Below are 24,924 nucleotides of genomic sequence, written 5' to 3' on the forward strand. Positions count from 1 at the left end.
TGGAAATGCATGAGAAAAAAGTAAACCGTATGCGTTTTTAAACTCTATACTGTTTTTAAAAGTGCATATGGTTCAGTCCATTTTTATTTAAAAAAACATATGTTTTTGAAAATGTTATGTAAAATAAATACGGTACATTTAAAAAAAATTTAACTTTAGGATTCAAGTGCGCATGAGCAAAGTAAAAAACGTGTACGGTTTCCTGCATGTAACCGTATACATGTGCGTTTTCCATTGATGTCCTTGTTAAAAAAAAAAAAAAAAAAAAAAAGGTATGCGGTTGCAATACGGTTTTTAACCCGGAGACAAAACAGTTTGTCACACGGTTTTGAGTATGGGAAAAAAAACGTATTGCAAGCAAATCGTACGCAACTGGATGCATCCGGGTTTATACGTTTTTCAATTGTTTGCCTATGTATACGGTTTTCAATACGGTTCCATACATTTTTTATAATGAAAATGTATACGGGAACTGTTGTTGAAAAACCTGGTGTGAACCCACCTTTAGGGGGCACAATACTTGCATTGCCCTGCATGCAGCTCTGCTGGGCCAAGTCCCTTTTAAAGGGGTATTCCTGGAAAAAAAAATTATATATCAACTGGCTCCAGAAAGTTAAACAGATTTGTAAATTACTTCTATGAAAAAAAAATCTTAATCCTTCTAATACCTATCAGCTGCTGAAGTTGAGTTGTTCTTTTCTGTCTGGCAACAGTGCTCTCTGCTGACATCTCTGTCTGTCTCGGGAACTTTACAGCTGCTATATGCTCCACAGGAAGGTCTTTTCTGTGTGACCAGGAATTTTCTTTTCTGTGTGACCACAGTGCTCTCTGCTGACACCTCTGGCCATTTTAGGAACTGTCCAGAGCAGGATAGGTTTGATATGGGGATTTGCTTCTACTCTGGACAGTTCCTGGGACAGGTGTCATCAGAGAGCGCTTAGACAGAAAAGAACAACTCAATGTCAGCAGCTCATAAGTACTGAAAGGATTAAGATTTTTTTTATAGAAATAATTTAAAGGGGTATTCCAGGCAAAAACTTTTTTTATATATATCAACTGGCTCCGGGAAGTTAAAGAGATTTGTAAATTACTTCTATTAAAAAATCTTAATCCTTTCAATAGTTATTAGCTTCTGAAGTTGAGTTGCTGTTTTCTGTCTAACTGCTTTCTGATGACTCACGTCCCGGGAGCTGTGCAGTTCCTATGGGGATATTCTCCCATCATGCACAGCTCCCAGGACGTGACATCATCATTGAGCAGTTAAACAAAACTTCAGAAGCTAATAACTATTGGAAGGATTAAGATTTTTTAATAGAAGTCATTTACAAATCTGTTTAACTTTCCGGAGCCAGTTGATATATATATATATATATATATAAAAAAGTTTTTGCCTGGAATACCCCTTTAAGGTTGTTCTTTTCTGTCTAAATCCTCTCTGATGACACGTGTCTCGGGAAACGCCCAGTTTGGAAGCAAATCCCCATAGCAAACCTCTTCTAAACTGGCCGTTTCCCGAGACAGGTGTCATCAGAGAGGATTTAGACAGAAAAGAACAACCTTAACTTCAGAAGCTCATAAGTACTGAAAGGATTAAGATTTTTTAATAGAAGTAATTTACAAATCTGTTTAACTTTCTGGAGCCAGTTGATATATATATATAAAAAAGTTTTTTTTCCTGGATAACCCCTTTAACTTTCTGGAGCCAGTTGATATATAAAAAATATTTTTTTTCATGGAATACCCCTTTAATTTTCTTAGATTTCTATGCTATCGTAAGGCAGGTACAAATGCACACACTGTGTTATGTTTGTGGTAAGTAGATAATTTCGATAGACGTCTGTAGAGTGTGTGGTGCTTGTAGTACTGTACAGTATGTGCTCTCCGTGTCCCTCGATTCTCTTCTTTCCGCAGCTGTTGTGTGTCTGCGTTACCATGAGAATTCGGAGTATTACGGCGATGAGTCAGGGTTCTGCCACAATGATGTCTCTTTCCTGTAGATGCTTAAGCCATTAGCAATCAAAGAAAAGCAGCGAGAGTCAGCACTAGAGGAATGCACACGGCTCTCCAGCTGATCATTTATAAATAAGACAAAACTGACATTGGCAAGAAGGGGTAGAATAGGTGACTCACCAAAACCGAGAGAGAGAATCGAGGCCATATAAGAGGCTTCTGCTCATTACATAAACCTCCGGACGAGCTGAATCGCCCAATAAATGGGATTAGAACCGCACCTATGTGATGTATTATGACGTTATACGCTTATTTCAGATCTCCTAATCATTACTCTGTCAAGGGCACAGTCTACTAAACCCGTGTTTCCCAACCAGGGTGCCTCCAGCTGTTGCAAAACTGCAACTCCCAGCATGTCCGGACAGCCGTTGGCTGTCCGGGCATGCTAGGAGTTGTAGTTTTGCAACAGCTGCTACTGCAAATGCTCAAAAAGTGCCAGTGAAAGAAAGAAAAAGCTAAAGGGCTTGATCCAACATAGAGGTTTAAAACATATACACAAGTAGCCCACCCGACGTGTTTCGCTCCGTAAAGCTTCTTCAGGGGGTCTGGGTTAATGGTCATGTGAAAATGAACTTTTTGGTCTTTTAAATGTCACCAGAGGCGGCTAAGTATCTTGATCTAATGTCATAGCCAATTGAATGCTGGGAGTTGTAGTTTTGCAACAGCTGGAGGCACCCTGGTTGGGAAACACTGTACAAAACGGAGGGGGGGGGGGGGGGATGAATTCAAGCCACTGACCTTTTCATAGTGTTAAAAACTCAGATGGTCAAGGTTATGGAAATGTAATGTTCTTTTGGTAAAATATGATAATTATATTTAATTTTTAATTGTAATAATGAAATTTGTTAAAATAAAAAATAAAAACTCAGGTGGTCAAAAGGCGACTTCTATTTTTGTCTCTTTTTTTTGTCCACCCTGAACACCATTACTGCGTAGGTTTGTATATAGTATTGCAATCTAGTGTTCAAAGAGCCTTCAAACATGATTTGGCATTATATGGCATAAAATCCCCAGTCATATATTAAGAACCTTAAAGGGGTACTCCAGTGGAAACTTTTTTTTTTTTTTTTTTTTTATCAACTGATGGCAGAAAGTTAAACAGATTTGTAAATAGCTTCAATTTAAAAATCGTAATCCTTCCAGTACTTATCAGCTGCTGTATGCTCCACAGGAAGTTCTTTTTTTTACATTTTTATTTCTCTTTTGACCACAGTGCTCTTTGCTGACACCTCTGTCCATGTCAGGAACTGTCCAGAGCAGGCGAGGTTTGCTAAGGGGATTTTCTCCTGGTCTTTGCAGTTTCTGAAATGGACAAGAGGTGTCAGCAGAGAGCACTGTGGTCAGACAGAAAATAAATCCACAAAGAAAAGAACTTCCTTAGGAGCATACAGCAGCTGATAAGTACTGGAAGGGTTAATATTTTTAAATGGAAGTCATTTAGAAATCTGTTTAACTTTCTGGCAACAGTTGATTTAAAAAATAAAATGTTTTCCACTTGAGTACCCCTTTAAACGGGGTACTCCCGGGGAAAACTTTTTTTTTTTTTTTTAAATCAACTGGTGCCAGAATGTTAAACAGATTTGTAAATCACTTCTAATAAATTTTTTTAATCCTTCCAGTACTTTTTAGGGGCTGTATACTAAAGAGAAATCCAAAAAATAAATGCAATCAAAAAATAAATAATCAGACCCGGAGCGAACACGCTCCGGGGACTGATTTTAACAGGGTGCAGCGTGCAAGATCACGGGGGTCCCCAGCGGTTGGACCCCCGCGATCAGGCATCTTATCCCCTATTCTTTTTATAGGGATAAGATGTCTAAGCGCCGGAGTACCCCCTTTAACAGGGTTATCCAGAAACAGAAAAACTGGGTTGTTTTTCCCAAAAAAACAGCACTACACCTGTCCTCAGGTTGTGTGTGGTATTACAACTTGGCTCTATTTAAAGGGGTACTCCACTGGAAAAAAAATTTTTTTTTTTAAATCAACTGGTGCCATAAAGTTAAACAGATTTGTAAATTACTTTTAGACTGATTTTATACAATCTTCTCTGCTACCCTGCTGCTCACATCAGTGATTGTAGACTGTAGCATATACTATGTTGAGAAATGAGTGCACATCTTATATATTTGGGAACCCCTCTGTTCTTTATATAAGCGCTGTCATATAGTAGACTGAGCTATTGGTCTTAGGGTGCTTTCACACTACGATTGTAGTGTACAGTTGCTGGATCCGGTTGGGAGGGGCGAAAACCGGCCGCTCCCGTATCCCAGCCGAACCCCATTCATTTCAATGAGCCGACCCGAGTCAAACGCTGACTCCGGTTGTCTAATTTTTCCCCGAATATGGTTTTCTGACCGGACCTAGAACCGTGGTATACTACGGTTTTAGGTCCGGTCAGAAAACTATACGGGGCAAAAATTAGACAACCGGAGTCAGCGTTTGACTCGGGTCGGCTCATTGAAATGAATGGGGTTCGGCTGGGATACGGGAGCGGCCGGTTTTTGCCCCTCCCAACCGGATCCAGCAACTGTACACTACAATCGTAGTGTGAAAGCACCCTTATAGGGGTACTCCACTGGAAAACATTTTTTTAAAATCAACTGGTGCCATAAAGTTAAACAGATTTGTAAATTACTTTTATAAAAATATATTAATCCTTCTAGTACTTATCAGCTGCTATATGCTCCACTGGAAGTTCTTTTCTTTTTGAATTTCCTTTCTGTCTGACCACAGTACTTTCTGCTGACACCTCTGTCCATTTTAGGAACTGTCCAGAGCAGGAGAGGTTTGCTATGAGAATTTTCTCCTGCTCTGGACAGTTCCTAAAATGGACAGAGGTGTCAGCAGAAAGTACTGTGGTCAGAAAGAAAGGAAATTCAAAAAGAAAAGAACTTCCTCTGTAGCATACTGGAAGGATTAAGTACTGGAAGGATTAAGATTTTTTAATAGAAGTAATTTACAAATCTGTTTACATTTCTGGCACCAGTTGATTTAGAAAAAAAAAAAGTTTTCCAGTGGAGTACCCCTTTAATGGAACAGAGCTGCCATACCACACACAATCTGAGGAGAGGTTGGGCTGTTTAAAAAAAAAAAATTTAGTTCTGTTTTTCTAAATCTGATTAACCCCTTCAACAATCTTTTATTGTGATCCCCATTGTCCATGTAGTGCCTATAGTAATTCTGATTCATTTGACAAAATCAGATTTTGCCTTATGGCTTCATGGAAACCATTGTATTTTAAGATATCTGCATTGTTGGGTACAGAAGGGGCCAGTCCATGCACCAGAGAGGCAACACCTTACTGAGGGCAGTAATCGGGGTCACATTTGCATGGACAGGCTGTTAAAACGAGAATTCAGTAATTTTCCTTTATCCCGGCATTCACTCATATGGCAGATATATCAGTTAGGCTATGTTCACTCGGCGGAATTCTGCATGAAAATTCTGCAGTAAATTCTGCACAAATGAATTGCCCATTCACCTCAATGGAATTCCTGCAGCGGAAATTCTGCCGCATAAGTTCTGCTGTGTGAACGGGACAGCGAAATCCCATTGAAGCGCATTTGCTATAAAGTCATGCAGAATTCCATGCAGAAATGATGGCGTGTGAGCATAGCCTTAGCGTTAATAATGGAGGGAATCCTATTCTTCATTGGGGTTTCCCACCCTGTGGCTCTCCAGCTATTACAAAGCTGCAACTCCCATCATGACAGCAGACGGTTGTAGTGTGCAAAAGCTGGAGAGCCACATGATAGAGAACACTGTCCTAGATCTAGGACCTAACAACCAAAAATGATCTGAGATTTTGAGATAGCAGAGATTCTGAGAAATCTTAAAGGGGTATTCCAGTTAAAAACTATTAATTTTTTTTTTTATATCAACTGGCTCCAGAAAGTTTAAACATATTTGTAAATTATTTCTATTAAAAAACGTAATCCTACCATTACGTACCAGCTGCTGAAGTTGAGTTGTTCTTTTCTGTCTGACCACAGTGCTCTCTACTGACACCTCTGTCTGTCTCAGGAACTGTCCAGAGCATGAGAGGAATGCTATGGGGATTTTCTCCTACTCTGGACCGTTCCTGAGACAGACAGAGGTGTCAGCAGAAAGCACTGTGGTCAGACAGAAAAGGACAACTCAACTTCAGCAGCAGATAACTACTGGTAGGATTAATACTTTTTAATAGAAGTAATTTACAAATCTGTTTAACTTCCTGGAGCCAGTTGATATAACATTTTATTTTTCCTGGAATACCCCTTTAAAAAGGACTTGGCCCAGCAGAGCTGCATGCAGGACAATGTTTTTAACTGGAATACCCCATTAAAGTTTCCTGTTTAGTATAAGGGTTCTACATAAATTATTATTTCATGTTTTTTGCAGATGTGGCCACTCACCAGTCTACCGCTCCCGGGAGATGGCAGCACGGGCTCTTGTTCCTTTTCTCATGGTACAAGACATTCCGCAAACTGCAGCAAACCTGCTAAGGAGCCTTCCAGATTCCAACAGCGGCACCGTACAGCAGAACCACATCCATGGCGTGCTTCTACAGGTACGAGAGCCATTCATTGGTTCTCTCTCCATTTTTCATTTATGTATAATAAACCGGTAAAATTCCCGTAATCCAGGGTCTAGTAGGCAGCAACATGTAGTTTTATAATCTACAGTATGATAGGAGCTGCATTTGAAGATTTCTCAGATTAAAAAGGGATAGCAGCATTCAGTATTATAGAATTTATTGTAGGTTAAAGGGGTCCTTTTTAAATTTTTATTTATATTTTTATATCAACTGGTGCCAAAAAGTTAAACAGATTTGTAAATTACTTCTATTAAAAAATCTTAATCCTTCCTGTACTTATTAGCTGCTTAATACTACAGAGGAAATTCTTTTCTTTTTGCAACACAGAGCTCTCTGCTGACATCTCCATTTTAGGAACTGTCCAGGGCAGCATATGTTTTCTATGGGGATTTTCTCCTACTCTGGACAGGTCTTAAAATGGACTGTGATGTCAGCAGAGAGCACTGTGGTCATGATGTCAGCAGAGAGCTATGTGTTCCGAAAATAAAATAATTTCCTCTTCCTCTGTAGTATTCAGCAGCTAATAAGTACTGGAAGGATTAAGATTTTTTAATAGAAGTAATTTACAAATCTGTTTACCCTTCTGGCACCAGTTGATTAAAAAAAAAAAAAAAAAACTTTTTCCATGGGAGTACCCCTTTAAGGGGGGGGGCTTCTTATATTATTTGTGAAGCTTATATTATGACTCCACATACAGCAGCAGAACAGGCCCTGCAAATAATATACAGTTTTTGGCTGTAGCTGATTTCAGATACATTTTTCTGAGCATAATCCATTAACCATTGTGGCGCCTGTTCTGGAAAGAATAGTGAAGTTGGAAGGGATGTACTTGTAATAGAGGTCGCTGGTCATGAAACACCACCAGGTCAGGGCACTTACTATAGGATTCCTTCTTTTATGCGGATGCTACATTTGTCCATTGCTGAGAATCTGTCCATTGATGATGATGACTTTTGTTTTATTTGGGGAACTAGCTGAGATGAGATGCACAAATAAAATATATGGATTATACCGTATTTTTCGTCATATAAGACGCACCCAATTTTAAAGCATAAAAATCTAGAAAATAAAGATTCTGAACCAAATACAATGTAAAGTATAGGACAGTGATCTTCAACCTGCGGACCTTCAGATGTTGCAAAACTACAACTCCCTGCATGCCCGGACAGCCGTTGGCTGTCCGGGCATGCTGGGAGTTGTAGTTTTGCAACATCTGGAGGTCCGCAGGTTGAAGACCACTGGTATAGGAGGTCATACTCGTGTCCCCGCCGCTCTGGACCCATCACCGCTGCCCTGGATGTTGCCCTCCATCGCTGTCGCCGCGTCCCCGGGGTGTCCCAGTCGCACCGGAACATCTCTGTTGCCCAGTATCCTCGCTCTCCATCACCGCCATCGCTACGCACGCCGCTCCTATTGGATGACGGGACGGCGTGCGCGACGATATGATGACGACGACGGAGGAGAGCGCCGGCCATGCAGGGGATCCCGGCACGGAGCAGACACCGAGGAGGCAGGTAAGGTCTCTCGCGGTGTCCTGTAAGCTGTTCGGGAGGCCGAGATTCCACCACAGCGGTCCCGAACAGCCCAACTGAGCAGCCGGGCTAGTGTCACTTTCGTTTCAGACGCGGCGGTCAGCTTTGATCGCCGCGTCTGAAGGGTTTATACAGGGCATCACCGCCTGGCCGTTGATGGCCGCAGGGACCGCCGGTTTTAATGTGTATTTGCCGTATAAGACGCACCAACTTTTCAACCCCAGTTTTGGGGAATAAAAAGTGCATCTTATATGGCGAAAAATAGGGTAGCAGTGCAGAGGTGATCACTTGTCACATGCCATAGACTTTGTCCATTTTCTTGGTACAGTGCGATAGGTAGATACATTCCTTGACATTGAAACTGTAACACTAAGAAGGAAAAGTCATGGGATTAATAGACATGTAAATTGTATGCAACGGATAAGAAAATGGAAACAAAATATTCCAAACATCTCGATTTATTCAGTATGGAGTATGAACACTATGCGCAGAAATACCAACACTTACACCCCTTTGCATGTCATCAGCGAGATCTGCTGCTGGCTGCTCCCTTTGTAATTGCCGACCAAAGACGTCCCAGATGTGCTCGGTGGGACAAGTCCGGAGATAAGATACTGCAGGACGTTTTAGGGCTACCTAACCCAACATGAAGCCTGTTGTTGTTGTGTTAGGCCCCTTTCACACTGCCGGTATACCCCGTGAAATTCCGCCGTCAAACGCCCTTTTTTTTGCAGACTGACAGGTGTAATTTTGACGAGTCATAACGGCCAATAACTGGTCCCGATGGACCCCACTATAGTCAATGGGGTCTGTCGGATGCAGTTATTTTAGCAGAGAATAGCCAGAGAGAAAGATGACGCAAGCACAATTTTTTCTCCGGCTATTCTCGATCCTAAAATAACGGGCTGCACCCTGCCAGAGACAACCGGCAGTGTGAATGTAGTCTTATAAAAAAGGTTCTTGAGACTTTTGGCCATACCACTGGTTTCACTACCACATCAATGTGGAGAAAAACTGTTCCAGGTTAAACCCCCCCTTCTCCGTCTGGAGAAGAAAAGGTTTAGTCTAAAGGGGCGGCACGCCTTCTTTACCGTGAGGACTGTGAATTTATGGAACGGTCTACCTCAGGAACTGGTCACAGCAGGAACAATTAACAGCTTTAAAACAGGGTTAGATACATTCCTGGAACAAAATAACATTAAAGCTTATGCAGAATTATAAAACTACATCCCTTTCCCTTATCCCCTTACATCCTTCCCTTCAATCCCCTGGTTGGACTTGATGGACGTATGTCTTTTTTCAACCATACTAACTATGTAACTATGTAATGTATGGCCGAGCTGTTAGTGTACCTGGAATAAAGACTAGAGAGGTTTAACTACTGTACATTATGCCACCCACACCATAATCCCAGGAGTAGAACTCCGCTCCGTGCCCGATGACTGGCGATGCGGCCACGCCCCCTCTATTCACTTCTATGGGATGAGGCGTGACAGCTACGTCATAGCCTTCACACCTCCTCCCATTGACATGAATGGAGGGGCCATGCAGCTTCCGCATTCCTGATGCTGCCGGCGCGTAGATGCACAGCGGCAGGACCCCGGTGATCTGACATCTTATCCCCTATGCTTTGGATAGGGGATAAGATGTTTGCAGCGGTGTACCCCTTTAATGGCTACCTAGAAGATCATTAAATAAGCTTTCACATGTACTTGGGCCTCTCCATCAGGCATGGTATAGAGAAATATCTAATTTCAATAACTTGCAAGAAGCACAGATATTGCTATTTTTCCACCCTCCCCAGCAGTCATATTATCAGGGTAAGTGATCCGTACAGGAATCTCGGAGAAAATTCTCCTGTGTTTTCTAATGCATGAGATAAATTCTAGAGGCTTGAGAATAGCTGAGAGTTGCGTGACTGCTCTGGCTTTATTGCAGCCCAGCATACCATAGTGGGCAGGACTTGTTCCCCAACTCAGGAAATAATTCTCTCTCCCAAGCCCTGACTACGCCAGAAATCAGCGTTTCTTCCAAACATTATAAATTTGCAGATCGGTTTTCCATGAGAAGCCGGCGTGCTGTTTATCATTACGTCCTCTGCCTGGCCGGCAGATGCCATGTGTATCTGCTATTGATCCTTAAATACCCTTATGTGTTACAGAGACCTACAGATACTTTTGTTTCTATACTCAAATCTTCTTGGGTCTTATGCAGATGGTGATAAGTGTAAACAGCAGCTTGGCTTTACATGGAAATTATTGTGAAAATCTAAGATCTGGCTTCCATCGTGGCATAGATGTAGCTTTGTTCTGTGTGTATACTAAAGATGTATACTTAGGCTTTACTAGAAAATAATTTTTATTTTTCTCTTTTTTAAGCCTAACAAATAACGGGTTCTACAACAATAAACAGGTACGGTCCCTGTTTAGTGTCACAGTATATAAGGCTTGATTCTGGGAGGTCCAGGGTAGTGTATAGTGTAGACCAGTGGTCTCCAAATTATGGTCTTCCCCATACTTGGACAGTAGTGCCTTTACTGGCAAATGAGATGCAAATGTTTTCAGAGCCTAAATGGTCACTGTTGTTTCCAGCAGATTTCTTCCATGTGATAGCCTGTGTGATCTGTAACATATTTGCAAATTACTTCATTTGCCAAAAATGACTCCTTACTCCAGAAAAAATCCCTAATGTCATGGCCACTTAGTGTCTCACTTACTTCAATCTGCTGTCCACTGCTTGTTGTTAGGCTCAGTCCAGCTCTAGAGAGACCAGCATTGAACTTCAGGGCAGTAGAGAATAAGATATTCTGGGAAGCTGTCCCTTGTGTAAATACCAGTGTTGATGCTATTGTATGTACACAGTACTGCCTCCTAAATGTAAACTCCTCTTCCCTTTGGTTTGCAGGCAAGTCATTATTAATATTATCATCAATATCATCATGAGCAGTAGTTCAGTCCTTAGTGTAACCCCTTCTTGCTGTGCTGCTGCTGTTTTCTTCCTTTCTACTCACATAGCACTTTGCAAACACATTACATCAAGAACTCCCTCCTCACAAGCCATCTATAGTAAGGTACCATAAATTATCCCCCAGCAAAGTGCCAGCCTGTTCAATCCAGTCTACTTTAGTAAGCATTATGTCGAGACATAGTAGAGAGTAAGCGCTTTCCTGTGATTAGCCAGAGAATTAAGGAAAGAAAGTACCCGAGTGTGTACTGCTGGCAATCCAGTCCCAAGCTCTGAAATGGAGAGAATGAGAAATAGCTCTGCACTCTCAAGCGCTCAATAACAGCAGTAAGAACGCTAAAATAATGTTTGTGCTTCTCTGAAAGGTTAAACCTACTCTAACCTAATACAAGGGTTATAGTACAGATGAACTGAATTACGAGATACAACTTACCCAGATCCACTGTCTAGTTCTGGAGATAACCGTTGTATTAGCTGACATTGCTAATCTAGAAATGGCCAGTTATGGAGGTGGGACCTGGCATACACAGCATCCCTACCCTTTTCCTCCTCTACCAATATGCCCACCCACCTCATGCCCATGGGCAAAGGGATTCCATGAATAGCAGCAGTATCTCTGGAACCAGACGGAGGATCCGGATAAAAGATAATTTGTTGTAATCTTCTTCACCTGCACTAAAACGTAATACACCTCTGTCAGTTTCAATGGGAAGAAAAGTCCAGCTCACCTCTCCTACTTCGGGGCACGGACCGGTGCCTGGCTAGGCACCAAACAGCATGAAGAAAAGGCAGGAGATCCAGCACTTTGACCACAGGCAGCTTTATTGTAGAAATGACACACAGTAAAAGCGGTAGTCAGACACGTTTCGAGCGCATGCGCTCGAAACGTGTCTGACTACCGCTTTTACTGTGTGTCATTTCTACAATAAAGCTGCCTGTGATCGAAGTGCTGGATCTTCTACCTTTTCTTCTCCTCTGTCAGTTTCTCTTTAATGTAATAGTACCATACAGGCTTCAAAAATATTTTTAAAATACCTAATGCAGGCCCTAATAGACAGTTGTATGATATTGTGCTGCTCTTTTTGTTCTTAAATGTCATGCACTGCCCCCTCTTTCCCTGCAGTAGGCATGTTTGCAGGGTCTGGAAAAAAGGTTCCCGGGATGTTCGGCGCCAACCGTGGATGGAATGAAGATTAGGTGAGTCTCAGTTATTTCAAAAATGTTCTTTATTGCCGTATCAGACGCGTTTCGAGGTCTTGCACCTCTTTATCAATGATGCCATAATCATTGATAAAGAGATGCAAGACCTCAAAACGCATCTGATACGGCAATAAAGAACATTTTTGAAATAACTGAGACTCACCTAATCTTCATTCCATCCACGGTTGGCGCCGAACATCCCGGGAAGCTTTTTTCCAGACCCTGCAAACTTGCCTCATCGAGTGTGATGCCACACATCTCGAGCAACCCGGATGGCTGCACCGCAAACACATATACCAAACGTTAACAAGGTTGTTGTGTGCCAACACAACCTTGCAAGGTGAGATCATTACTTATATCCATCTTATCACATTCACCTAGTTCAAACATACTGCCCAATAGGAAGCTCTGTTTTTGTATTTTTGTATACAGCCCTGCAGTAGGCATAACATTACAGTGGCCCCCCTTTCAGAGGCCATCGTATGTTGAAGACAGCATCACAAACGATGTCTCTGTGTGTCGGGGCCATCGCAAAAAGGACTATCCAGCAGCGCTGACTGCTTCAGCTGCTGCCGGATAGCAGTTTAATGTGCCCCGCTGAATGATACTTACATGTCCCCGCCACTCCGGCGCGTCAGTTCACCACTGCCTTGCGCCGTCGCTCTCCGTCACCGTCATCACGTTGCCGCTCACGCCGCCCCTTCATTCAATAAGGGTGACGTGATGACGGCGACAGAGAGGGGCAGGGCAGCGTTGACGTAGTGATACGGCAGCATAGGGGCAGCGAACTGACAGGCCGGAGCACCGGGGACATGTGTGTACGAAACCCCCAACATACGATGGTTTCAACAAACGAAGGTCCGCCAGGAACCAATTACCATGGTATATTGAGGGACCACTGTAGTTTTTCCCAAACTGTTACCATACTTTAAAATAAAAGGCCTGTATGGTACTTTGTTAAATGTAAAAAGAAAAAAACATTTGGTGCACCTTCTTCAGAGAAGAATCTCTGTCTTGGTCACTGCAATGTCCGGAAATGAGTCAGCGTTTCGTGCTTGTTCTTACCCAGGATGTTGTGTGACTTGGCGCTCCTCTCCATAACGGCCGCAACAGTTCCCAAATAACTATAAACATGCTTATTTTTCCATGCTTTTCCACTATTAATTTGTAAGAAGTATGTTTGGTTGTTCTGATGATAAAAAGAAGCTGCTGTGTTGTAATTGGCGCGTCCTGTATCCAGTTGGCAGAACGTGTAGATTTTTATTCGTGTGATAATCCACGACGGCTAGAAAACAATAGAATAAACAGATCCTCATGTGTAGGTGGGCTCTGCCTTACCACCCTTTTTATGCATTGGTTCAGATGGGATAGTTTCTTACAAACCCAGTTCATCTACAAGCCAGCTCCCACCTATGCCGCCACTCTTCCTAAAAGTTCCCGAAGCAATGGGTGGGCCACTTTGGGTGTCCATGGGGGTTGTCACTCTAACCTGAGCACCCCTGTATTTTTTATTTATTATATTTATTTTTATTTATTTCATTTTATTAATATTTTTTTAATTAAGTAATTGATTTCATTTTATTACATTTTAATTTATTTTATTTAGTTATATATTTAATTAATTAATTTACTTGATTGATTCATATCAATGTCCTTGTAATGGGATCTGGGTAGAGATTATCCATCAATCCTTGGTCCTCCAGAGATTCCAAGTAGACTGTTAAAGGGGTAAAAAAGTTAACAAAGGGGTAAACAAACTGGCGCCAGAAAGTTAAACAGATTTGTAAATTACTTCAATTAAAGAAATCTTAAAGGGGTTATCCAGGAAAAAAATTTTTTTTATATATATGTCAACTGGCTCCAGAAAGTTAAACAGATTTGTAAATTACTTGTATTAAAAAATCTTAATCCTTTCAGTACTTATGAGCTTCTGAAGTTAAGGTTGTTCTTTTCTGTCTAAGTGCTCTCTGATGACACCTGTCTCGGGAAACGCCCAGTTTAGAAGAGGTTTGCTATTGGGATTTGCTTCTAAACTGGGCGTTTCCCGAGACAGGTGTCATCAGAGAGCACTTAGACAGAAAAGAGCAACCTTAACTTCAGAAGCTCATAAGTACTGAAAGGATTAAGATTTTTTAATAGAAGTAATTTACAAATCTGTTTAACTTTCTGGAGCCAGTTGAGATATATATATATATATATATATATATATATATATATATATAAATAAATAAAGTTTTTTTCCTGGATAACCCCTTTAATCCTTCCAGTACTTATCAGCTGCTTTTATGATCCACAGGAAGTTCTTTTCTTTTTGAATTTCCTTTCTGCCTGACCACAGTGCTCTCTGGTGACACCTCTGTCTGTGTCAGGAACTGTACAGAGCAGGAGAGGTTTTCTTTTTTTTTTTTTTTTTTTTTTTTTTTTTAAACTGTAATTTTTATTAAGGTTTTGCACATAAACAGTAAATAAAACAAAGAATAAGCATAACATGGGTCGCAGCCCCAAATAAGCACAGGCTAGGTTTTCTATGGGGATTTGCTCCTACTCTGGACAGTTTCTGACATGGACAGAGGTGTCAGCAGAGAGCACTGTGGTCAGGCAGAAAGGAAATTCAAAAACAAAAGAACTTCCTGTGGATCATCACAGCAGCTGATAAGTACTGGAAGGCTTAATATTTTTTTATTAGAAGTAATTTACAAATCTGTTTAACTTTCTGGCACCAGTTGATTTAAAAAAAATAAAAATGTTTTCCAGTGGAGTACCCCTTTAAGACCAATAGCTCAGTCTACTATATGACAGCGCTTATATAAAGAACAGAGGGGTTCACAAATATATAAGATGTGCACTTATTTCTACAATCACTGATGTGAGCAGCGAAGATTTCAAACAATCAGTCTATATCAGTGTTCCCCAACCAAGGTGTCTCCAGCTGTTGCGAAAGTACAAATACCAGCATGCTTGGAGTTGTAGTTTCGCAACAGCTGGAGACACCCTGGTTGGAAAACGCTGGTCTATATATATGGCAGCATATCATTTGCAAGGGTGAAAAATGAGAATTCAAAAACACCCCTGGCCACTATGGCCGCAGCAGTCAGCGTTTGAGGCCTTTTATTTGAGATGTATTAGATTTTTTCCTAGAGGTTTTGCATCTTTTTGTAGTATTGTTTTTCTTTTTTCTCCATTTCTTTCTCTAATGAATCACATAGTTTTTTTTAGCTGCTCCAATTCCGGAGAATATACTGATATGGCCGTCCTATGAATCAATCTCTAAACATACTCACAGCATAGTCACCAGCGTAAGTGATACCACGAGAACCGGACATTTTTAAAACATGACAAACTTTAATCTTACAAAATATCTTTGGAATTAGGCAGCACCGGCCTTGTATTGTCTTTAGTAGTGAAAAGAAATGATTCATGTTGAATATGCTAGCCCCATTGACGCCCAAGGTGCTTGTCAAAACAAGTAATTACTCCGGGGGGGTCCTAGTACTGATTTTGTATTGGGACTCTGGGGCTTTTAAGGGGTACTCCACTGGAAAACATTTTCTTTTTTAAATCAACCAGTGCCAGAATGTTAATCAGATTTGTAAATTACTTCTATTTAAAAATGTTAATCCTTCCAGTACTTATCAGCTGCTGTATGCTCCACAGGAAGTTCTTTTTGAATTTATTTTCTGTCTGACCACAGTGCTCTCTGCCAAAACCTCTGTCCATGTCAGGAACTGTCCAGAGCAGGATGGGTTTGCTATGAGGATTTGCTTCTGCTCTGGACTGTTGCTAACATGGACAGAGGTGTCAGCGGAGAGCGGCGGTGGTAAGACAGAAAGGAAATTTAAAAAGAAAAGAACTTCCACTGTACTGTACAGCAGCTGATAAGTACTGGAAGGATTAAGAGTTTTAAATAGAAGTAATTTACTAATCTATGCAGAAGCAAAGAGATAGTATACACTCACCGCTGGTAAGCTGCTATGGGCTACGAGTCCGGGATCACCACGGCATGAATGTAGACGATAAGGGGCGCTCAGAGGCTATGCCGGCTGTTTCGGACGTAGGAGCGTCCTTCTTCCGGCCACAGAAGAACGTTCCTACGTCTGAAACAGCCGGCGTAGCCTCTGAGCGCCCCTTATCGTCTACATTCATGCCGTGGTGATCCCGGACTCATAGCAGCTTACCAGCGGTGAGTGCATACTATCTTTGTCTCTGCATATATTGATACTTCACCTAGTGTGTGCACCCCACAGGTGCTGCTTATGTATTGAAGTGAGTCCGGACGCTCCTAACAGTTACCTTGCGGTATCGTATGTTTGCCTTTTCCACTTATTTGGTTTGCTACCTGGTGTGCTCTCTCCTTCTCGGATTTTCTCATTTACAAATCTGTTTAACTTTCTGGTATGGGTTGATTAATGTTTTAAACCCCTTTAATCTACACCCCGGACATACTCTAGGTTTTCATGAACACATGGACATTGTGTACCCCCTTATTCCTCAGTATACACCTGGTATTTTATACAACAGTAAGGGCGCAATTTATATTTTTGTCTTTTTTTTTGTTTATTACTTAAAGGGGTACTCCGGCGCTTAGACATCTTATCCCCTATCCAAAGGATAGGGGATAAGATGCCTGATCACAGGGGTCCCACTGCTGGAGACCTCCGTGATCTTGCACGCAGCACCCCAGTTAAAATCAGTCCCCGGAGCACGTTCGCTCCGGGTCTGATTACCGCCAACCACGGGGCAGGCGGCATGTGACGTTACGCCTCCGCCCGTGTGACGTCACGCTCCGCTCTTCAATGCAAGCCTATGGGAGGGGATAGGGGATAAGTACCCCTTTAAACATAATTTTATGTCATTTCTACAAAAAAATGCAACAAAAAAAAAAACGTGTGAATGTACACTTAAAAAGGAAGAGATTGACTTAAATGGTTTGTGCAGCGAAAACAAATGTATCTCCTATCCATAGGATAGGGGGTTAAATAGCTGATGTGGGGGTTCAGGGGTCTATCCGCTGGGATCCCCTGCGATCTGCTCGACGGAGCGAGGGTCGGCACGCCCCGTCCATTCATCTCTGAGGAAGAGCCGGTGATACACGGCCCAAATCTCCGGCTCTTTCATAGATGTACATGGAGGGCGCGTGCTGACCCCCACTCCATGCATGGGAGAGCTGGGTCCCCGCCATCAGCTACTTATCCCCTTTCCTGTAGGTAGAGGATAAGTTAGTTTCCACTGCACATGCCTTTTAATCCTGCTTAATCCTTTAAATTCATTTGCTGATGAAACTTTGTGCTAGAAAGGCAGATTTAAATTTTTTTCTGCCCACATTTATAGTCATGATGCTTTTTTATTTATTTATTTTGAATGCAGTGACATACTGGACCTGTAGAGTTTTTTTTTTTCTTTTGCAAGATGACCTGTAGTACTTCAAAGGGGTACTCCGACCTGTGGTACTTTAAAGGGGTACTGTTCCAAATGCTTGAGCCCGCGCCAGCGCTGGGAGCTCGTGATGCCATAGCCCTGCCCCCTCATGACGTCACAACCCACCCCCTCAATGCAAGTCTATGGGAGGGGGCGTGACTGCCATCACGCCCCCTCCCATAGACTTGCATTGAGGAGGTGGGACGTGATGTCACGAGGGGGCGGGGCTATGATGTCACAAGCTCCCGGCTCCAGCGTTCAGAACAGTTTGTTCCAAACGCTGAGCAGCGGAGTACCCCTTTAACGGGAGTTGTCCAACCATTAGAACTTAGATGGAGAGACCTTTATACTTCCTTCCATCTCATCTTAAAAACCCTCTTATTGTATTTTAAATCCTATTGTATTGTACAGAAGGAGCTTGTGCCTGTAATTTAGACATCATGAAACAGGATCCCCTTTAATATACAGAGGCATCCCAGTGCAGAGAAGGATTGTAAAACCTATTTGTAAATAACATATTTTAAGGAATTTTAAGTTACCTAATTGGGATACCCTTCTCTATTATCCATCAGCCACAAAGAGCATCTATTAATCTGAAGGACCCACCACATTTATGCATTAAACATACAAATCAATAAGAACCATGTAATACTTTATTTCACCTGTGGGGGTGCAGCAGGGAAACTGAGCACTTGCTGCAGGGTTCTCTTATGGATTGCAGCTGATTGCTGGGGTTTACAATATCAAATCCCAGTGTGGTATCTTAAACGGTACCTAATCGTATGCTGTGGTATTCCTATAGACTTTCTTTATGTAAAAGTTGCCACAAGTTTGTCAGTTTTGACCTGTTTTTGTTCCCTGTACATTTTGTGAACAATCTTTTTTGTGGGATAGAAAAGGTCTGTATGCATTACTTCTCTGTGCCACAAAAAAAAAAAAAATGTATGCTGTGGTATACTTTTTCTCCCTATAGAAGTACATTAGTTACGTATTGTGTGGTACAGTGTGGTATATATATTTTTTTATGCCATAGAAGTATATTAGTGACATATTGTGTGGTATGGTGAGGTATACGTCCCCGTCCCCCCGTCCCCCCCCCATAGAATTGCATTAGAGACATATTGTATAATATGGTGTGGTATATGTTTTATGTTTTCTTATACATTTTTTTACATAGTTTAACATCTTAACAAAAAAAACAAAAAAAAATGTATATGTTTAAAATGCATGTAAACTGAAACAAATGTATACCACAAATAATGTATACTGAAAACAAAAATGTATCGAATGTTAAACCTAATTGGTCTTGTTTTTGTACATCCATTTGTGTTATACCATTGGCTATGTCTGGTATAGATACTCTTAAAGTATATATATATGTCGTTAGAAAAAACTTTTTATATAGTGTAACAACAAGAGAAAATAGGAGAATTACGAATCGGCACTGGACATGAGGCTGCCTGTATTCAATGGCTGGTCCAATGGGACAAGCTGTGACCGGACAGGAATAAGGGAGGTGCTTCACGAGTAATAAGAGAACTACAAGTACAGTCATACCAAGAAAATGAAGAACGTAGCACTCACCAGTGTATGTCCTGAATGTGCAGATAATTACCGTCGAACCATTCGTCTTCGGTGGGGAGGCGGTAGATGGAACGGGGGGAGCTCAGATGCTGGCCACGGACCGTATCACGCCAATCGGTGCTTCATCGGGTCGTACACACGTCATCACGTTGCTCCACATACTTAACCCCCTCTGTGTGAAAGAACAGGTGGACAACAAAAAGTTTGTCAAAGTGAGTGTTAACTCATTATGTGCCTAACATAAAGAAATGAATTATAAACAATGTAGAGAAACGCTCATGTAAATAGAAACTAACGGGGATAGAATAACTTACAACAGAGCTCCAAGCTCATTCTTATCATTTAGCCCTATAGGCATGGGTCAAGTCCTGGAAATAAGTGTGGGAACTCGCCCAAGATTTCCACTCAAGGGCTGGTCCTGCAGGACTCCTGCTAATGGGAACACTGCTCCTGCTGTGGAAAAGGTGCAGGAACTCAGTTCCCACGCGTTCCTGCAGGACTTAAGCCCTGCCTATAGGGCCAGTGGCGTCTACACTTAGAATCCACCTGGATTCTTTCAATAGTAGTGTTTGGTGTTTATTCTTCCCCTTCATTACTGTGTCCACTTTTTCCAAAGCCGCAATGAAAGTTTTGTATATGGTTTATTAATCTTGCTGATCCTTTTCCTGTAATGAAAGACCTTATATGTTCTCGTATCCGATGGAATAAGGGGCATATGTTTTTTCTATATAATATCGGCTCCACAGGCATATGATACAGTAGACAACCATTTTTGATCTACATGTTACGAATTGTTTCACATTTATAGTATGTCCACCCAGATTGAATACCTTCTTTTTTAAATAAAAATCACAATATGTGCATGAGCCGCAAGCGTGGTTTCCCCTTATGCTCTCATTCTCAAGCCAGGTAGTTTTTCGGTTGTGTTCCCTTGTCTTTTCCTTTCAGGTAATCCCTAATTGTTTTATTTCGTTTATATGTAATGATTGGTTTATTTTTTGTAATGTCCGAAATATCCGGGTCACTCTGTAATATGAACCAATTTGAATAGATCTTCTTATTTTCTCGTTCAATGGCTTGTTTTTGAACGAAAAAAAAATGCTCATTGCTTGTCTCCTTTTTTCCTTTTACTTGTTAATAATTGTTCTCTGGGTATTTTCTAGATTTTTTTCCCTTGCCTGGGTGAGAACTATTCGGGGATATCCCCTGGCAACCAGACGCTTCTCCAATTTGTCTGCTTGTTGTGAGAAAATGATAGGATCTGTAGTTATTAGTTTCAAACGTACTAGTTGGCTGTACGGAATACTAGTTTTAACTTTTTTCGGATGGGATGAATTATAGTGGAGTATAACATTTTTTGCCATATTGTTTCTGAAACCTGAGGTGAGTATCGCCCCATCTCTTATCTCGATTTTCACATCTAACATCTTGCCCCCAAGTACCGATGTGAAAAACATATTCATTTTGTTTATGTCATTTAAATATGTGACAAATTCTGTAAACTGGGCAAATGTGCCCGACCATACAATCTAGAACTTCGACCACATATCTTACCATTAGTTTTATGTGTTCAAAGATTGGATTCAGAGGTCTAAATATATAATACTGTTCAAAGATCCCCCAAAAAATATTTGCCAGAGTACATGATATTGGGGACCCCATCGCGGTCCCTAATAATTGTTTGAACCATTTTTCTTCGGTTTGAAAGCAATTATTAGTTAGAACAAGTGTTGTAGCTTCAGTGATGAACTGTAAAAATGTTGTTGACTTGTCTGTGGAGGATAGAAACGTTTCAAGAGCCGGTACACCCGCATCCTGAGGGATGCGTGTGTACAGGCTCTCCACGTCTATGGAGGCCAAACTATAGTTGTCCGACCATTGAAATTCACGTAGGGCTAGTATAAGGTCACCTGAATGGCTTAAAAAGATAGGGATTTGCTTCAGTAGAAGAGAAATGAGCCATTCAATATAACCCGATAGTGCTTGTGTCAGGGATCCAATTGCGGCTATTATTGGGTGTCCCGGAGGTTATTGTTTTTTGCGTGTTTTAGGTGAAATATAATTGTGTGGTTTAGATGGATTTTCTGGGTTTAAGTTGTCTGCATTTTTTTCGCTAATAATTCCGAGTTCTACGTATTTTCTCAAAAAACTACGTACACGTCTCATGATTTCATTAGTGGGGTCATCGGTTAGTTTTTCGTATACTTGGGTGTTATCCAGCTGTTTGTTTAATTCATTATTATAATCCTGTTTCCACCAAACTACTACAGAACCGCCTTTGTCGGCTTTGGAAACCATGATGTCCTTTTTATTTCCCAACCAGTCTAGTGCCTGTTGTTCTTTCATGGTGATATTAAGACCAGCCTTTGGATAGATTAATGCTTTTATATCCCGAAACGTCTATGGGGCTACCTGGGATCGTTGGGGGATTGATTTGGGAATTGATTGATTTCCACCACAAAAGAATTCTCTTTCCTCTACTTCGTCTTCTCTTACAGGAGGAATCCCTTCCCCCTCATCTCAAAACTCCATTAATTCCCGTACTGGTGCATAATCCTCTAATTAATTTACATAAATATTTCAGAGTTATACACAGACAAAAAAAAAAAACAAATAAAAGAAACTACACCATTGGAGGGAGAGACACAATGTGCGGTGGGACCACTAGGTTTTTGGATGGCAAGAGGCCTTCCTCAAACATTGAAAAGTCAAAATTTTCTCTGAGACCAAAATTAAATCCTTTATTCACTACTATCACACATTCATTAGATAACGTGATATCTGTCCGATTTATTACTAAGGTTTCATTGGGATCTCTCTCCACGATACGGTTTTCCTCTTGTACGGTTTCTTTTGTACGGAATTTTTTTTTCCTTCCTCCCCGTCGTGTCCCTGTTCTCGACGGGGTGGATACTTGTCCCCCGAAAACCTGTCATTTCTTCCTGGTTCTGAGTCGTCCGGGCTAGATTCAGACCCAGTAGTAAAGTAATCAGAGGCTTTCATTTTTCGTCTGCGTTGTGCCGATGGTCACATCATCCTATAGCCTCTCCCTCTTTGTTGGTTTTTATTTTTGTTCCAGGAAAATATTTGTTTTGATTCAAAATCTTTTTTATCTCTTAGAAGCTTATCTCTTTTTATTTCTTTGATCGATACTTGCGCAATCGCACGTTTTTATTCCAGGTTATTATTAAAGGTACACAATTGATTTTGTCAATCTACTTTTTAACTCCTGACGAGCTTTAAATAGATCTGTAGTCATTTAGTCTTATTCCAATCTGTTTTTTTCTAGCACTAACTGTTGTAAATTAAAAGAGTGTTGAAGATGTAACTCATTCCATTTCTGCACAAATGCTGGGTTATCTGTGAATTGTGAAGGGGGTTTATATGGCCGTAGCCCTCTTGGAGTACGGTGATTATCAGTGTAAGCCTGTAGTGAGTTAATGGTCCAGAAAAGCTTCATTTCTTTTTCGGCTATGGTGTGTTTTTCTTAAACTCTATAGTTTTAGTGCTAACCATGTGGATCTCATCTTTTTCACGTGAAAAAAAAGAACTCCCCCACGTCTGCTCTCCCTGCACTTATTCTGCTGTCTCCGGTTTCTTCTGCTACGTCAAATTCCATATTGAAACCTTATAATCCTTATGCAGTTTACTATAAATCTGTGCTCTGGTTCACTCCTCAAAGTTAAATATGTACAATGTAACAACAAGATAAAATAGGAGAATTTCGAATCGGCACTGGATATGAGACTGCCACTATTCAATGGATGGCTGGTAATGGGACAAGCTGGGACCGGACAGGAATAAGGGAGGTGCTTCACGAGTAATAAGAGAACTTCAAGTACAGTCATACCAAGGAAATGAAGAACTGAGTACTCACCGTTGTATGTCCTGAATGTGCAGATAATTACCGACGGACCATTCGTCTTCGGCGGGGAGGCAGTAGATAGAGGCAGTCTCATATCCAGTTCCGATTCGTAATTCTCCTATTTTCTCTTTCTCTTGTTATGACTGTACTTTATATATAATGTAGATAATATTATATGTATATTTGTAATATATGTTGGTTAAAAAATGTGTATATTTATAGGTAAAAAAAATGCTGTCCCTGCAGCTATTGCATGTTTGTCTCGTATGACCAAATACAGGAAGTGTAAACGGGACAAGCAGGGCTCTGTGCAGGTTCCTAGCTTGTCAATCAGCCTGCTGTGTGCACCAGGGGCATGTCACAGAGCCTCAGTGTACAGAGCCCTGCTTGTCCTCAGTGTACAGAGCCCTGCTTGTCCTCAGTGTACAGAGCCCTGCTTGTCCTCAGTGTACAAAGCTCTGCTTGTCCTCAGTGCACAGAGCCCTGCTTGTCATCAGTGTACAGAGCCCCGCTTGTCCTCAGTGTGCAGAACCCTGCTTGTCTTCATTGTAGAGAGCCCTGCTTGTCCTCAGTGTACAGAGCCCTGCTTGTCCTCAGTGTACAGAGCCCTGCTTGTCCTCAGTGCACAGAGCCCTGCTTGTCCTCAGTGCACAGAGCCCTGCTTGTCCTCAGTGTACAGAGCCCTGCTTGTCCTTAGTGTACAGAGCCCTGCTTGTCCTCAGTGTACAGAGCCCTGCTTGTCTTCATTGTACAGATCCCTGCTTGTCCTCAGTGTACAGATCCCTGCTTGTCCTCAGTGTACAGAGCCCTTCGTGTCCTCAGTGTACAGAGCCCTGCTTGTCCTCAGTGTACAGAGCCCTGCTTGTCCTCAGTGTACAGAGCCCTGCTTGTCCTCAGTGTACAGAGCCCTGCTTGTCCTCAGTGTACAGAGCCCTGCTTGTCCTCAGTGTACAGAGCCCTGCTTGTCTTCATTGTACAGATCCCTGCTTGTCTTCATTGTACAGATCCCTGCTTGTCTTCATTGTACAGATCCCTGCTTGTCCTCAGTGTACAGAGCCCTGCTTGTCCTCAGTGTACAGAGCCCTGCTTGTCCTCAGTGTACAGAGCCCTGCTTGTCCTCAGTGTACAGAGCCCTGCTTGTCCTCAGTGTACAGAGCCCTGCTTGTCCTCAGTGTACAGAGCCCTGCTTGTCCTCAGTGTACAGAGCCCTGCTTGTCCTCAGTGTACAGAGCCCTGCTTGTCCTCAGTGTACAGAGCCCTGCTTGTCCTCAGTGTACAGAGCCCTGCTTGTCCACCCACACTTCTTGTATTTGTTCTCCTCACAGAGACACACAGGCAATAGCTGCAGATGTAGAGACAAAAATATACAACATTTATAACCAATGCATATTACAATTACATTTTCTTCATTGTCTAAAAAGTTTTTGTTAATGACAGGTACACTTTAAAACCAAAAATAGCCCTTTCCCACTATCTATTCATTGCTTCATAAGCTCTAGCACTGGAGGAGGGGTAGGGGTGAGTGACTAAAAATTACTGCTGGCAAATATATAGAAAGTGTATGTATGTATTTAAAGTGATGAATTCTTAAACTTGTGATCTAGAACCAGACAGGATTAATGAAGAGGAGAAAATGTATGATAGTAACTCAAATTTACTTCATAGTAACATTATAAAGATGTGCCAGATGAGCTATGATTCCGTAGCAGCAGATAGCCATTGCTTTCAACGTTCTACATCCATGCCATGTACATGGACAGAAGTAGTGAATGTTTCAT

General features: G+C 41.6%; 1 protein-coding gene across 5 annotated transcripts in view; it reads left to right on the forward strand.

Moving 5' to 3' along the window:
• THADA (THADA armadillo repeat containing) overlaps positions 1 to 24,924 on the forward strand; it is a 706,980-nt gene that overhangs the window by 436,557 nt on the left and 245,499 nt on the right. For all 5 annotated transcript variants that reach the window (XM_056568134.1, XM_056568135.1, XM_056568137.1 and 2 more), the window contains one exon: positions 6,391 to 6,559. In XM_056568134.1, the coding sequence (XP_056424109.1) occupies positions 6,391 to 6,559 (169 nt within the window). The remainder of the gene's footprint in view (positions 1 to 6,390; positions 6,560 to 24,924) is intronic.

This window comes from Hyla sarda, chromosome 3 (genome assembly GCF_029499605.1).
Source record: "Hyla sarda isolate aHylSar1 chromosome 3, aHylSar1.hap1, whole genome shotgun sequence".
Taxonomy (NCBI): Eukaryota; Metazoa; Chordata; class Amphibia; order Anura; family Hylidae; genus Hyla; species Hyla sarda.